The 15,669-nt window shown below is 42.1% G+C and overlaps 1 protein-coding gene across 1 annotated transcript in view; it reads right to left on the reverse strand.

Annotated features, from left to right (window-relative positions):
* The window catches only part of LOC109858248 (suppressor of lurcher protein 1), a 230,756-nt gene that overhangs the window by 35,094 nt on the left and 179,993 nt on the right, over nt 1-15,669 (reverse strand). Inside the window, exon 7 of the mRNA XM_020435323.1 lies at nt 1,402-1,588. Within this exon, the coding sequence (XP_020290912.1) occupies nt 1,402-1,588 (187 nt within the window). The remainder of the gene's footprint in view (nt 1-1,401; nt 1,589-15,669) is intronic.

Raw genomic sequence — 15,669 nt, forward strand, 5'->3', positions numbered from 1 at the left:
TATATGATGTTTAAAATCAGCCAGCTGGAAAATGAATGAGAAGATAAGTGATCGCGCGAATGCAGTACTCGGGAAACCATTTGTATCAGAAGCAATTTTCTCAGGATTTTTCTCGCGCCGATCCATCTCCTCGATGAATTACGATAGCAGATAGACACACTTTTTTAAAATGCGTTGACTGATTTTTATTCAAAGTGACAAATTACACATTAATCGCAATAAACTAATTGCTCATAATTTACAAAATCTGTTGAAAAATTGCAAACATAATAGATATAATATAAATTACAGATAGATACATAAATATATATCGCGTGTATTATAGCTCTCATTATCGATTATCGAAAAAAAAAGATTATTTATAGAAAACTGATTGAAACTTTCGATTGAATCTCAATGAGGAATTTTGAAGTATATGCTCTCGAAAGCAATCAGATTTTCTAAAATCGAAGGATCTACGATCCGTTAGATTTAAATGTAAAATCTTCGCCATTCTCTATTGCATGCAGGAGCCCCAGTGCGCTCTGCAGCTTTATGTACGAATGGACGAATTTAGGTGAATGGGCATTGACCTGGAAGGTAGAGAAATGCGCGTGTGTGCTGCGCGCCGATGTGTCACGCAGGAATTTAAAAACGTCGAAGCAACAATTTCACATCGCGCATTTGCTAAATTGAAACCGCGGATTTTCAACGTCGTACAATTTTTATACACGAAGAAAGATATAAAAGGCAATAACACGCTAAGTTATAGGATAAAATAGCGTAAGACTCTCTTACGAACGAAAGGAAAGAGACCGAAGAGGGCAGAAGAAGGAGGAGAGGAACGTTCTCTCATGAAATTTTGAGATTGTACTTATCGTGCGAGCGGTCTGAAGACAGCGCGGGCGTCTGTTACGCGCGCGCATACATAATGTAATGTTTGAAGCATACGTCTTTTGTGTCGCAAGAATGGACTAAGGGTACTAGACACGATGATATGTATCGTAAGAGTGCGTTGTTACTAAACACAATGATGTTGTGTGCGCATGTATTCGTCGTGAAAACGCAGTCCCCGTCCACCATGCATTCGGGAATCCGGCGCATGCCGTGACGTTTGAATCGATCGTGTGCGCGGATTGTAGAAGCTTGGTGAAACTCACGCGAGTGAACCCCGAGTACGATTTTGTTTGTAACCCTGGGTTCACGTATCACCGCATAAATAGATTAATAATTAATTTATTGATTAATATGCGCATTAATTCTAGGGAAGTTTGAGCTACGTCAATATAAATGTGCAAAATATATACGCAAATAAACATATGCAAAGTATACACGCATATATACTCATTTAATTAACCACAACAAAATCGATGTATTTCGATGTGTGCGCGCGAAGAAAAACAAATTGTGCAAACAACTTACTCGTTTGGAGCATTTGGCGAATGATACAAATTCAAGTCCTGGAATATGATCTGTACCCGTTCCTTTCCCCTTCCTTGAAAATCGTATGTACACTGCGACCTGGCTGGATATGAATTCGGGTATGACGGAGATGTGACCACGCCTGTTTTCGTTAAATCGCTGTTGTAAACCACGTCGCAGAGGGACGCTGTAACAAAGAGAAAACGCAAGTGACTTAACGAGCGGTAACAATCGACGAACAAAAACACCAAATACGACGAAAAGTAATTAATTGACGTGCGGCAGAAAGAAGAAAGAAGAAAAGGCCAATTAAATTACGCGACAGCTTTTTTCGTTGCAGCGCTTATTTTATTTTATTTTTTTTTTCAGTTTTGCGCGCTTGGCAGAATAATATACGTTGTATATGAGTTAAATTATGAATATATTTTACGTTTTAATTACAAGCGCTTGCACATCGACGGCTCGCTATGCAAACGAGAGAGAGAGAGAGAGCTGTTGCGTCGCGGAAATGTGTGTTATACGAAAATCGCGCAAAGACTACAAAAATATGATAATAATTACGGCATACACTTATTCATGAAAATAAATTGTTCCGAATTATAATATATATGTGACAAAAATTCAAAAACGCTGAAAATATTTTTGTTTGCTTACCAAACGCTAAATAAATTTTGATCGACTTATTTTCACATATGTTACATTATTTTTACATAAATTAATATTAATGTGCAAAAATATTAACGCACACATTTAACATTTAAGTTTTTTTAAACGTCACATTTCTTTTCATCGTTTGCCATCTTTATGAATCCTTATATTATCTTTGTGAATTTGCATAAATGTTAAGATTGAAGGAGTCTCACAAGAAGAAGATGTGAAATTATTTAATGTGATAAATATCTTAACCCGCGTTGCCGCGTATAACGGCACCACGATTGTAGCGCATATTCGTTTCGAGTCTCTACGCTTTAATCTTCCTGACAGTTATTAATCTTTCCGTAATTTAACGCTAGAATCGCTGAGGTGCGCTTCGCAAGATGAATCCTCCGAAGAAATGCCGTCATTAGGCAACCCCTGGCGTTACGTGAGATCTCCGCGCGTACTTGTATATTTCCCCGCGAATATATTTTCTACGATTCTCAGAAGTTCTCTCTCTCTCTCAGACTTCCTTTTGCAGTAAACAGCGTAATGTCTATTCGTGCGTAAACTGTCAGTATCTAAAATATAATTTGTGTAGAATTTCAGTTACGATGTCTCTCTGTGCTCGTTCAAAAAATTCAAAAATGTCTTATCTGCCTTATAAATCAATACAAAAAAACATTCAAAATTGCACACTTAAATGCGAAAAATTGCTTGAACACAGCTGCACACAATGATTATCGGAAATTATCTGCCTAAATAAATCGTTCACTCACGGACAATCGCGCTTCAGAGGGTGTTAACTTACCGTTGAACTTGGTTCGGGTACCAACCAGCGGTAATTAATATTGCCACACGATGCGTGTAATCGAAACGCTGAAAAGCTAGCTTAGAGATGTAATAATGCATCGTTGAATCTGAGCCTTTCGTAATTCATCGTTCGATTGCGCAATATAATGGTTCAAAATATAGTGTTCGCGACTAGGGGATGCGAAAAAATTCGATAAAACTGTCATTTGGCCAGGGTCACCGTTCGCGAAGTCTCGCGACTCTCTCGCAGCCGACATGCAAGGCCGACAATGGCTTTTATCGAGTTTAGAGAAAAAAAAAGTGACGCAATATCTCGACCAAGCAGCTGCCTAACGACTTTCGTACGATGTGAACACACACGACGCGCGCGCGCACACACACACACACATACACACACACAGAATACAATACCTTATTTAATTCTTTGACTTAATGAGAAAAAATATTTGTATCATTTCCGACGCGTAACGCGCTTTTAACAGTCGCGTTCAAAAGGGAACGACAGCGTTGAGAACGAGATGACTCGATGTACTGAAACTGAAAAGACGCGAGATATCAATGTATCGTCGTGCCGTCGTCAGTCATGAATGTTGCACGAGTGTTTGTATCAGAAGCGTACTTATCTCGAACTTTGCATTGCTACGAGAATATTGGAAATATTCGTTCGTGCTCAATCTTTCTCTTCTTTTGATCTGTTCTCCTAGTATCGTTCTTAGCTCGATTTCTGCTTCAAGTTTATACGCTTACGGTAATGTCTTCGACATGTTAGAGAAAAATATATATATATATATATCGGTTGAATGTTTTAAGTCCAATGTTGGTTTTTTGCTAAGTGAAAAAATATAGCTCGTCATATTCAACATTAATATATTCTTAGACGAAAGAAAGAGAAAGAGAGAGAGATTTTATTCTTAGATGGAAAAATTGCGTCTTCCATTAATTTTCCCTGTCGTTTCTTGGTCGTTCCGTCAATTCTCATTCCAACGGCATATTATTGGAAATGCTGAAAATGTGCATTATGCCGTGCCATAATGGCCACCGCCTTCTAAAGCTTTCTTATTGTTGAGCATTGCGTTGTGCCATATATATATATATATATATTTATGGCATATATACATATATATATATATANGCCGTGCCATAATGGCCACCGCCTTCTAAAGCTTTCTTATTGTTGAGCATTGCGTTGTGCCATATATATATATATATATATTTATGGCATATATATATATATATATATATATATATATATATATATATATATATATATATATATGTATATTTCCGGAAAAACTTAGGGAAATACGCACGCCGCAAAAATAAAGAAAGCACATAGAGGCGGACATTACGATTTTTGCGGGCACCTAATGTCGTGAAAATGGTACGCAATAATGGCTTTAGATGACGCTATGTTGACCACGTTTAACGATATTCGATTAAAATTACATTAACTCGTTCCGCAATTCGGGCGCATTTCTCTGTTGTATACGTTACTTCCTATTAAATTGATTAATTCGCGAATGTATACATACGAACAATTTGAAAGATCGAAAAATTACGAAAATTAATTATTATTCATCAATCTGTAGATGAGTATATCGTGTTTCCTCTGGATATTATTAATAATCACGGTTATCGACGCGCGTTTAAATATCGTTTATAAAGGAAACTAAGTAACATATCGGAGAAAGAAGAGAGATGCGGGGCCCCGCCAGTAGAAAAGCGGCAAAACGTTTTAATTTGCATTCATGAGCCGTCCTCAAAATTCTCAGAGTCACCAAGGTATTCCGAGAGTACGTCTCCCGTTATATCTGAGAAAACGAATTCACTTACGACGATCAATTTCTATACTCACGAAGGATATTGTGCTGTCAGACGTGGTCTGCTCCAGAGAGATTGGCAATCGACGGTTTTTAGAATAGCGATCGTATTTTGCTTATGTAAACTGTCATATATTATGTATGAGAAACGAATATCAAAAGAAAGAGAACGGAACATTTATGTCCGGCCTTTTATACGGAAAGAGATAGCAGAGAAAAAAATAGCGTCGCAGACGCTATAATCAGTAAAACGCCGCGCGATTAACACTTTAATCCGTATAGCGGCGCAATTTAACGCGTCGTGTCGCGTTTTATTCACGAAAAAAAAAAGAGGCACTTTCAAAACCGCTTCCCCCACGGTGACGATTTCACCACGTCGGTTTTAGAAACTTTCGCGTCGCGTCGAGTAATTGCGCATGGACGCAACACACGGTGTTGGATACGCGCGCGTTGCAACGCGCGGCGTTGTCGGAATAGTTTTAAGCTCGTTTCACTGGCGACACACATACAAGGTAGAGGTATATATTCGCAATCTACATGCATAGGCGGTGGTCAGCGCGCGAGAAAAGGCTCTCGCCGCGGTGTTTCCGTAATGTAACATAACGTAAAACCGTTGACAATCCCGGGTCTCGCCACAATCGCGGATTTCCTAATTAAACAGCACATTTAGCCGGGGAACAACTGAGTCAGCAGCCGTACCGCCCGCCGCCGGCCCGGAGGGTATTAATAATTTACGAACTTTGTTGAAATTAATTTGAACGCCATTTGCGAGCCGCGTCTTGGCGGTAAGTCCTGTCCTAACTCCGCAGATTTAAGCAACTCGCTTCTCTCCCCACCGTTTCTATCCCCCAACCCTATATCCGCCTCTCACTCAGCAGAATTCCGTAACGGGAGATATATCCGCATGGCTTTCCGGTTCCGTTCGAATGATGAACGTTCATATTTTCTTGCGCATTTTGGCGTAACCGCGAATACGAACATCCGCGCGCCGCGTGCTTGCAGCCAGTAGTTGCCGTCGACAGCAAAAAGTTTTGTCGCACTGCCATGAAATGTAATTTAGACTTTAAATTAGAGATTTTACGCACTTCTCCCCGATAATTTTTAAGCAATAATTTCACCCCAAAAAAATTACTTTTTCCAGTTACGCGACAACATATACACGTATATTGTTGCTTTCGGCTTTGCGTCCTCGCAAAGCTGTATATGTGTATATATATATATATAACGGGGGTAATTTTCTCCCCAACTCTTTATGCACATGATACAGAAAATAAAATTGTCAAAAAATAAGTGGGAAAACGTTTTGTTCTCTCTTCGAAATCTGCGAAATCTGTATTCGCATTCGTATGACGTAAACGCGTCAAATGCACTCGCGGAGAATATATGAAAGTTCGTGCGTTCGATACAGACCTGAGTTATGATCTCGTGAAAAAAATATGACCGATCAATCACGTGGCATATCGGTTCGGCGCGCCGGCGAATAATTTGAGAAATGAGAGAAATTGAGTTTCGGGAAAAATATCGCTTTTATATAATGTCACGTGTGTGTGTGTGGGTGCGCGAGATAATTGATTAATTACAAAGCTTTCCGGACAATAGCATCTTATTGCATAAGCGCCGCTAAGTGCTCTTTAAAGAGCTCTTTTTCTTTCTTTTATGCATCTTCTTCGTGCGCAGCGTCGGATAGCTGCTACGAATAGATGAAGATAAAAAAGATGTAGCCTGCGGCCTAGAAAAAGGTTATCACCTACTTTATCCGGCTAGCGAGCAGCTCGTTTATCGTTTGCAGGCGCATTAAGTGACCTTTGAGATCTCGCAAGTTCAGCATAGTTTATTATTCGGCAAAAGGTCAATAGTTCACCATATATAATTTTATCTTTTGCAATAAACTGCCGGCGCATGGAAACTAATGTAATATTGTTTTCCCGATTAGTTTTGCATGAATTTTGAAAGAAGCTTTCATAAAAATGCAGCTTTTATAAAAATGCAATTTCTGATTTGATGACGGAAAGAGAGAGAGAGAGAGCGCGCGTGCGCGCGAGAAAGGAATATTTGATGAATACTGCAAATAATTGAAAAGGTCGGTGCAAAAAAACCGTGCCGCTTTGTTTACTTCTTGAAAAAACAAACGCTTTTCCATATGACGTTTCCCGATGTCCTCAAAAATTCGAAACAGTATTGAACTCTCCGCAGAAACTTTTTATTGTTTCGCGAAAATCTCTCTTCTGCCAAGACCGATAATCAAAAACTCTCGAATCTCTCGCGAGCGACGAAAAGTTCACAGAACTAATTCGTCAAGAATCGGTACAATGAATTTTGTTGTAACACGCGACAGTGTCCAGCGCAGCGATATATACAATCGACAGTGGGAGTTCGGCGACCGATCTTCTTTCTTCGACGGTATTTAATGTCATCGATAAGACACAAGAGACGGGTGGCGTGACGCACGTCGGAAACAGACGACCAGCACGCGGTCTTTTACCAGGGAATTTTGCGAGATTGGCGCGCCGCGGATATAACGGCGGTTTTGTCTCAGGAACAAGTCCGTAGAACCGGATCCGCCGGCGAAGAAACGAAGAGGAAACGAGACAGAGGGGACAAGCGGACGGAGCTTCTCCGCGCCGGAGAGAAGATAAGGGTGCCGGGAACGAATAAGGAAATGAGAGAAGAGAGACAGAGAGAGAGAGAGAGAGAGAGAGAGACGCGCGGGAGGCAGGTGCGGAAGGAAAATACCAAGAGACGAAATGAGAAGGAGGAAGAGGAGAAGGAGGGCGGAGCGGAAGGCAACTTACTTAACGTTGCTACAAAATGGAACGGTAACTAATTCCGACTAGGTCGGCTGATTTATCGGCTTTTCGCACCGCGTCGTCGCACTTTGTCGCTGCTTTCCCAATGATGCCGCTCGACTCGTCTCGTCGTCTCCCGTTCTCCCATCTTTGCCTCTCCCGTTGGCACGCCCGCCGCGTTCGATGCGACCTCGGTCGCGCGCGTCTGTCTATTGTGCTGTTTGTGCCTCGTAAATTATAATTACATTATTTTCCGCATTTACAGATATAAGACAGCGGCGTTTCTCTTTTTCCTTCTTTTTTCCCCCCTCTTTGTTGTCGTTGCTGTCGTCGACGCCGGTCGTCATTTTTTTTTTATCACCGTCGACGGCCAGTTCTCCCTGAGTTCGGCTCACGTCCGAATATTTTGATCGATATCGTTTCCAACGTTCGATCGCCATTTCCATTAGCTGATGAGCCGCTCTCTCGCGTTACCAGGAAAGAATAGAAAAAGTTTGCGGACGAATGGCGCGTGGAGTTGCGATGCCGTAGAGAATGGTGTGAGGCGAACGCTCGCATTTTATATGACGGGCGGTGCCGGGCGCGCGTTAACGTCAATGAAATATTTAATCTCTGCGCTTCTCTTACTTCGCGCATCGCTGCGTACTTCTTCTCGGTTTCACCCGGTAAAAAACCTTCGAATAAGTTGATTACCACACAATATATTTTGCCGAACAACAATCTTAATTTCAACGATTACGCGAGGCCTTAAATAAATTTAATCTTTTTGTTTCGCGGGATTTCGCGACAAAAGGATTGAACGACGTATTTCTCCATTCTGTCCCGCTGTCGAATCGATACCCGCAGGACGCGCGAGATCAGTATGTCGAGACTCTGATGTATGATTCCATAGGTGGAGCATCTCTCATCTATCAATGCCAACAAGCTCGCGCGGAGTTCGTCCATCGAGATCTCAATTAGCGACGATAAAGCACGTAGTATGAATGAACCGTCCGTGTCCCGAGCAACAACTTCGTAATCCTCACAAACTCTGTTATAAACTTAATCCTTTCAGCGTTAAGTCGTTGCAAAATACTTGTTACACGAGCGTACTCAATGCGGTCAAATGATGCGGAAACTCCGAGTAAGCAGCCGACACGTATGCACAGCCGAGCCGAGAGCGCGCATCAGCGAACAGAAGCTTGGGAGAGAGCGCAATCAGGAACGATTCTTTGACGATGACAAGATCTAACACGAGGGAAGAAAAGAGTACGGAGAAAGAGAGAGAAAGATACTGGATATCCCGAGGCAAAATATCGCGTGTTAAAAAAAAAGAACGTGGAATGAACTAATTACCATGAAAAGAGAATCTCGCCCTCTATGAAAAAGTATTACGTCTGAAATGTATAAAATCGTTCCTCTTTCTCTAATTTTGCCTTTCTCCGCCAACCGTGGCTGCTCAACGACGTGATCTATCTTAAAGAACCGCACGAGAAATTAAAAGCGAGTTTGAAAGATGCTTTCGAAATGTATCTCTCTGCAGCATTCTTTTTCTTCGCTTTTATATATATATATATATATATATATATATATTTAATAATATATATATATATTTATATATATAAATTGTATATATATATGTATTATAAATATATATATATATGTGTGTGTGTATACACACACACACACACACACACACACACACACACACACATATATATATATATATATATATATGTACATATATATCAAGAGAATTGCGCAAATTGGTTTCGGAAGGATAATTGCCCTTCTTCGCGCGATTAGACCTTCGCGTGTAACGGGCGTATCTTGTGTAAATGTTGGGCCAATTGTAAAACGCAGTTTTCACAGCTACGTATCTCCGTCAGACATCCGTTAAGACCACAAGCTAACGGGATTCAGAGCCGGCGCGAAACGACGGCTATTTTTCACCGAGAAGAGAAGGTACCTGCTTCCATCCTTTTATTTTTTCCTCACGTTCGTCGGACTCGGGACGATCGGTAATCGTGACAGCCGATCGTTCTTCCGGAATTCAGCCGGAGGACACAAGAGTTTTCTCTCTCTCTCTTTTTCTCTCTCTGTCTCTCTCTCTCTCTCTCTCTCTCTTTTCCTTCCTTCTCTCCTTGTTCACTCTTTCGCGCGTTTTTCCTTCGCTCTCTCTTTCTGTTTCTGTAACCTTGCGCTTATATCCTAGAATCGAAGAGGACGAGGCAGAGGTGGCAATGATTAACGCGTTTCCCAAGTGTCTACGATGAAATTTTGCGGATGCCCAAGAGAATTCTGCGAATCCGCGGAATTCGCGTGGTCACAGAGACGAGTCGTTCATCATGCAAGTGCTACGCCGTGCGATCCGCGAGAAGAAAGTCCCACACGAAAGACCGTTCGCAAACTCAAAGAAACTGGCAATTAAGTGTCACTCGTGCGCACCGGACGAGATGAAGAATCGCCGGCTGTTCAATGCACCGACGACTAAGCGTACACACACGCTTCGTGCGCAAGGCGACGCTTGTATTCAGCACGGATTAGGCGAAGCCCGTCGTCGCATTTTTTTCTTCCAAATCGGCAGCGGAAGTTTTATATTAACGAGATAACAAACGTTAATATGTTAAGAGATTGAGATTGATTGATTTTTTTGACAATCCTTCGGATATAATTCTCAAGTGTTACACTTTTAGACCGCACTTTCTTTCTTTTTTTTTTTTTTGTCTACGTCCGAATTGCGGCTGTGTCTTTCGCGAGAAGTGCAAATAGATCTCCCCGCGTGACTACGCGTATGCTCTCGTGGATTCTCGAAATCCTCGATTTCAGGTAATGTCACCGTTTCGGCGATATATTTTACTCCCGATCACCGAGAGTTCTTTCCCTGTTGACTTGCCGAGAACGCAGCTGCTCGCGCACCCGGCGACAATATATCACCTTACGCGAAGGTAAATACGATACGTTCCCCGATTTTCGGAGCCAGATAAAAATTCGCTGTTCACATTTTGTTGTTTGACTGCGTAATATCCGGAATATGTCGATAAACCATCGAGACAAAAGCTACAAAGTGCGCGACGCGGTGGATTATATATATATATATATATCGCACGACGGTCGACCAAAATGTTATTTAAAAAAAAAAACAAAAAAAACAAATTTCAAAGTTTTTTGAATTACCGATCCTCTGTTTCTTTTGCGATCTTTGCTGTTTTCATCTGTCATCTCGTATTAAAACCTAGAATGCGGAAAAAGCGAGCTTTTCAATGTTATTTAATTTTTTAAGCGTTCGTTTACCTGACTGTGTTTACAGTGAAAGTAAATGAAATTGTGATATAAAACGAAGAGAGTCTTTTTCCGGGAAATCATTGTACACACAATACGATGAAACTATTGCTTTTCACGGTTGTGCGCGGATTCCTATCACAATATTATTTCGATTTTATTAATACCCCGCCAAAGTATACATATGATATGTTACCCTGAAATATTACATTTCTCATATATAATACAATTTTTTCTCCGTGCTCGTAAATTATCACCGGTTGACGTATCTGTGCGTACATGTAGTTTATTTTCTCTTGAAATCAATGGACACGTAGCGCGCCGAGCTTTTGGCTCGTTGCGCCATCCACTTTAGATCGCCTCGTAAATATTTTCTAATATTCGTCCCCCCGTCCTATAATGTTTATCCACGTTACATACCGCTGAAAATATAAATATGTTACTTTCTTAATGGACTGACGTACTGGTGTAATGAATATCGCATACACACACATTCCTTAAAATTTGACTGTTATGAAAAAAAAACTTTGTCGCAAAACTTTAATTAGATAAAACAAATAATAAAAATCGTGCACAAATAACACGCGTCTGGAATTTAATTCATCAACATACTCTTATTACAAACTTTCTTTGAGCAAAAGCAACATGATAACGGTTTTTGCGGAAAATTCAATTTCCATTTCCAGATGCGACCATCGATGAATATGGAAGTACGAACTTTCCTAATAGCGCTCACGCCGCGCGCAGAGCGGATAATCGGAAATTCGTGTAATCGGTTGGAAGCGCATGGTTACATCCAAATACACTTTCGCTCATGCTTGGTCGGAAGAGAAGTATCTCCGCGCGTCGCTTTGCAACGAGAAAAGATTTGATTTTGTGCCGATTTTGCTTTGATTATTCAAAAAAAAACGTAGAGCTAACGGAAATTCTTTTTCCCCGAGGCGAGAGAAGCTTTGTCGTGTCGCATCAAATGTGCTTAATCACCGAATTTTGTTTCTCCCTGTCCCGCGGTTCTCCATTTCCGTTACTAAAATTATTGCCATTGTAACGGCACGCTTTTCACTCACAGAGTTATTTAACTATATTTGTTTCATTTGGCTCACGGCCATGTTATTGCGCGCAACGCGCCACCGTCGCCGCAATTTTATTCAGTCGCTCATGTAAAATCGAGTCCCGCGGGATAGCTAATGACGTCCTGTTCTCTGTTCTCTCTCTCGTCCAGTCGCAGGAATAATACAATATAACCGGGCGCGTCTCTCGGTGTATTCGCTGTAGACACTCGCACGTCCTGAGGCAAGGTTAACATCTCGACTTTTCCTCCACGGTTAGAGGCGAATCGCGTATATAAACCTTGTGAGAATCAGTATTTGTTTTACATTAAAACTCGCAACTACAACAGATCAAGTTTGGATAATAACATAACTACCGGAGTCGAGTTACACAATATAAATGTCATTTCGGACCGTCGTGTTCTATTCTTCTTCGAGAACCGCCTCACCTCCGAGAAAAGCAAACCGGGGGACGCGCGATGCGGCATCTTTGTGCGCTACAATCTCTTCGCGAGCATTGGAAAACTTATATAGTGTACACACACAGTCTCCGTAAAATGTTTGCTTAAAACGCAGCTCGTGCTCGCACAAGCTCGTAAAGATTCTTCAAATCGCAGTCGAACCGAATCGATCTTCCTTTCTTCTTTTATACTAAGGCAAACTCCAGTTTTCTAGAAGTAGTATCTTTCTTTCCCGCAAATAAGTATGCAGTCTCATAAATTAATCTGCGAATCTTTCTTTCTTCCTCTATTTCTCTCTCTCTCTCTCTCTCTCTCTCTCGCAAAAAAAGTCTCTCTCAATTAAAGTTTATAGAGCCCTTGCTTGTACAAGTACGCGAAACATCGGGAGAGTCGTGGAATTCCATGTGGCGCAGAATTTTCGCCTCGCGAATGTCGTCGGCGGTTTTCTTTCACCATTAGATCGAGAACATCGTTGAGGAAAGAGATCGCGAGGGAATAGCGCGTCGCGCACCACGCGGCGGCGCCCAACTTCGCTTCGTTCTGCTCCACGTGAGATTAACTCTCGGTCGTCCTTTGTAAATTCAAGAGAAGAATTCGAGGCTCGCATTCACGCGAGCGCACGCCGCTCTCATATTACGTACCGGAGCTCGTTATATAATTCCCGCGGGTAAGTGAAGACGGTGGTGGTGGTGTGTGTGGGAGAGAAAGATGAGGAGAGGAAAAGCCAAGAAGAGGAAGACTCGCGGTTGGCGGTCGACGATGGTGTCTTCAAAGGAAGGAAAATCGTATGTCAGAAATGGTAGGAAAAGCCGGAACGTCGAGATGCGCGCCGATATCTGTCTCGGGTAATCTGTAATCTCGCGCAAGGGGGAACCGCGTGCTCTCTCCGCGTCTTATCTTCGTGTTCCGTTTGAACCGGTGCGGTCTCACCGGTGGCAACGGCTAGATCAGTCAGCAAGAACATAGCCGCGAAAAACGCGACATCGAAAAAAAATATGTATTCGTGTGTAAAACAAAAAAACCTCCATTCAATACCGTATTATATATTTTTTTTTGAGCGCATTTACGCCCGCTTTTATTACCGCAACGTGACGTTGTTATAGCGTTCTCGTCGATCAAAAACGGCGGCGAAGAAAAATAAGGCGGAAAACAGAAAACGTATTTGCGTGCTGCTCAAAGGGAAAAAGAAAAATTAGATACCGGTGGTAGAATGCTTTCTCACAAGAAACGAAAAGTTGAATGAAAATTCTCGTGAATGCTGCGCTCTCGAAGCAATACAACCAACCAGCATATATATATATATATATACATACATGATAGAGGAATTCACGCCTCGCTTAGCTTGCTTTCCGGATAAATTATTTTATCGCCGTGCTCTATCTCGTTATACAGTCCTTGGATGAGAGGATAGCAGAAGGAAACGAGAACGCTGTATCGGCAACTCTCTTCTGCCAAAGATATCCACTGGTATATCTCGTGGGAGGAAAGTGGCGTAGAGCGAAAATAAGAAAATCGAAAAAGAGTCTAATAACGCAACGACTCTCCGCAACGACGTTCTCGAGCTTCTATGACCGTCGTAGTTTCGCGATTTTTCTCTCGAGAAGCTCCGCTCTACCTGTCTCTGCCTCGCAAAGACAACACGCGTACACCGCCACCAGACTTATCCGAGATAACGTGCTTCTCTCCCGCTCACAGATAAGATTCCGAGAGCCGTTGGAACAATGTTCGCCGCAAAATCCCCGGTTTCTGTAATTCCCTAGCTCACAGAGTCGCCAGTGGCGGGGATCCGCCACGACGAGGTCGTTTGTGGATGTACTTCTCTGCCGGAGAATCTCTTCGATATCCGAATAGCTTCGGGAGCCAGGCGGCACGCGAGGAGTGACGGAAAGGGGAAAGGGGGCAACAAAACGCATTAACACTAATCTGTCCGTACGTCGGGCGCAGTCAATGGCGCGGCACGAATCCCATTTGTCCCCGGCGACGTCTCGTGACATTACGTGCGGCTCTGCAAGCTCGACGGTGAGCGACCGTCTGCACGCGGCGATATACGTGACGTTCAGCTTATGTGTACATATATATACACACACACATACACACATACAGAGAGAGAGAGAGAGAGAGAGAGAGAGAGAGAGAGAAATATACCTCGCCACGTAAAAATTACTGCAAAAAACGATTAGTGAAAATTGTAGTTTTCTTTTTCTTGTAAATATTAATAATTCGCGCGTTTGTCATCAATCACATCTAAAATGTAATGCGATCTTTCTCACTCCGTATATCTTTAAAATTTCTCCGAGAAAAATAAGCTCCAAAAAAAAAAAAAAAAAAAATGTGAAAGTACGGATAAGAGCATCGCCGTCAGACGCCGTTATCGCATTTCACCGCGTGAGATGCGATACGCTCGACGTATCCGAAGATTCGAAGCGATCGAACTCTTTCCGCGTGTGTTAGGAAAATCGCGACGGCATTCCTTCTCGACTTCAGTCAGCCAAAGTTCCAGCTTTTCAGATAGGAGGAAGTGGTAACTATGTAGAGAGACGCCAGAATACGAAAGCGTGAGGAGAGGTCAAGAGAGGCGGGAAGAGGATTCGTGGGTTCCCCGACCTGACCGCTTATCGAACGTGGTTAGCGGCACCGGCCACTCCCGACTTATCCCTCAGGACACTATCCACCTACGCCGAAGCGCCGACCTGACTATCTGTCTCCTACCGTCTGGTCCTTTGCATTTGGATTAAATGATGCAGATTTAGAAATAAAGATGAAACGTGGATGAGTGTTTTTTGAATTTTTTTCTTATATCAAAATGTTGTCAAATATAAATTGTGAATTAATTAGTTTTTTCACATCTCATTACTTATATAAATATAGTAAGTCTCTCGCTTATAGATTTCCCCCAGTTTGATATAAATTGACACATAATTAGAGTTGTATAAAATTAAATAAAGTAACGACTTACTCGACAAACTGTATTATACAGTTTCTTGAGGTAAGATGTAACCGCAGTTATATATACCAGACACATACATGCACACAGAGAGAGATATATCGGTGTAATTATTCCGCGAATCCCGTAGCGCAGTTTCGCTTTATGACGATCTTGAGAGTGAGAATCACCGCGCGAGTGGTGTGCGTATATATATACGAATGGTAGCGAGAAGAGCGGGAGATTTATTAAAATTCCTATAGAGCCGTCTGCTGTGCGGCAGCTCGCGGAATTTGGAATTAGCTCCGTCGCTTTGCGTTAAAAGACAAGACGAACTTTGTGCCGCGGATGCGCGCGCGGTTATAACCAAATGACGCGCGGAAAAGCGGAAATTGAATTCCGCGACAGAACCGTGAGACCAAGCACACGCGCGCAACATTAAAACATCGCCTCCCATACTCGGCGTATACACGGATATACGCTAAATTTAGCGTAACATTACTTGCACAAAGAATTTTT

This window comes from Pseudomyrmex gracilis, unplaced genomic scaffold (assembly GCF_002006095.1).
Source record: "Pseudomyrmex gracilis isolate BER0280 unplaced genomic scaffold, ASM200609v1 scaffold_195, whole genome shotgun sequence".
In the NCBI taxonomy this organism is placed as follows: domain Eukaryota; kingdom Metazoa; phylum Arthropoda; class Insecta; order Hymenoptera; family Formicidae; genus Pseudomyrmex; species Pseudomyrmex gracilis.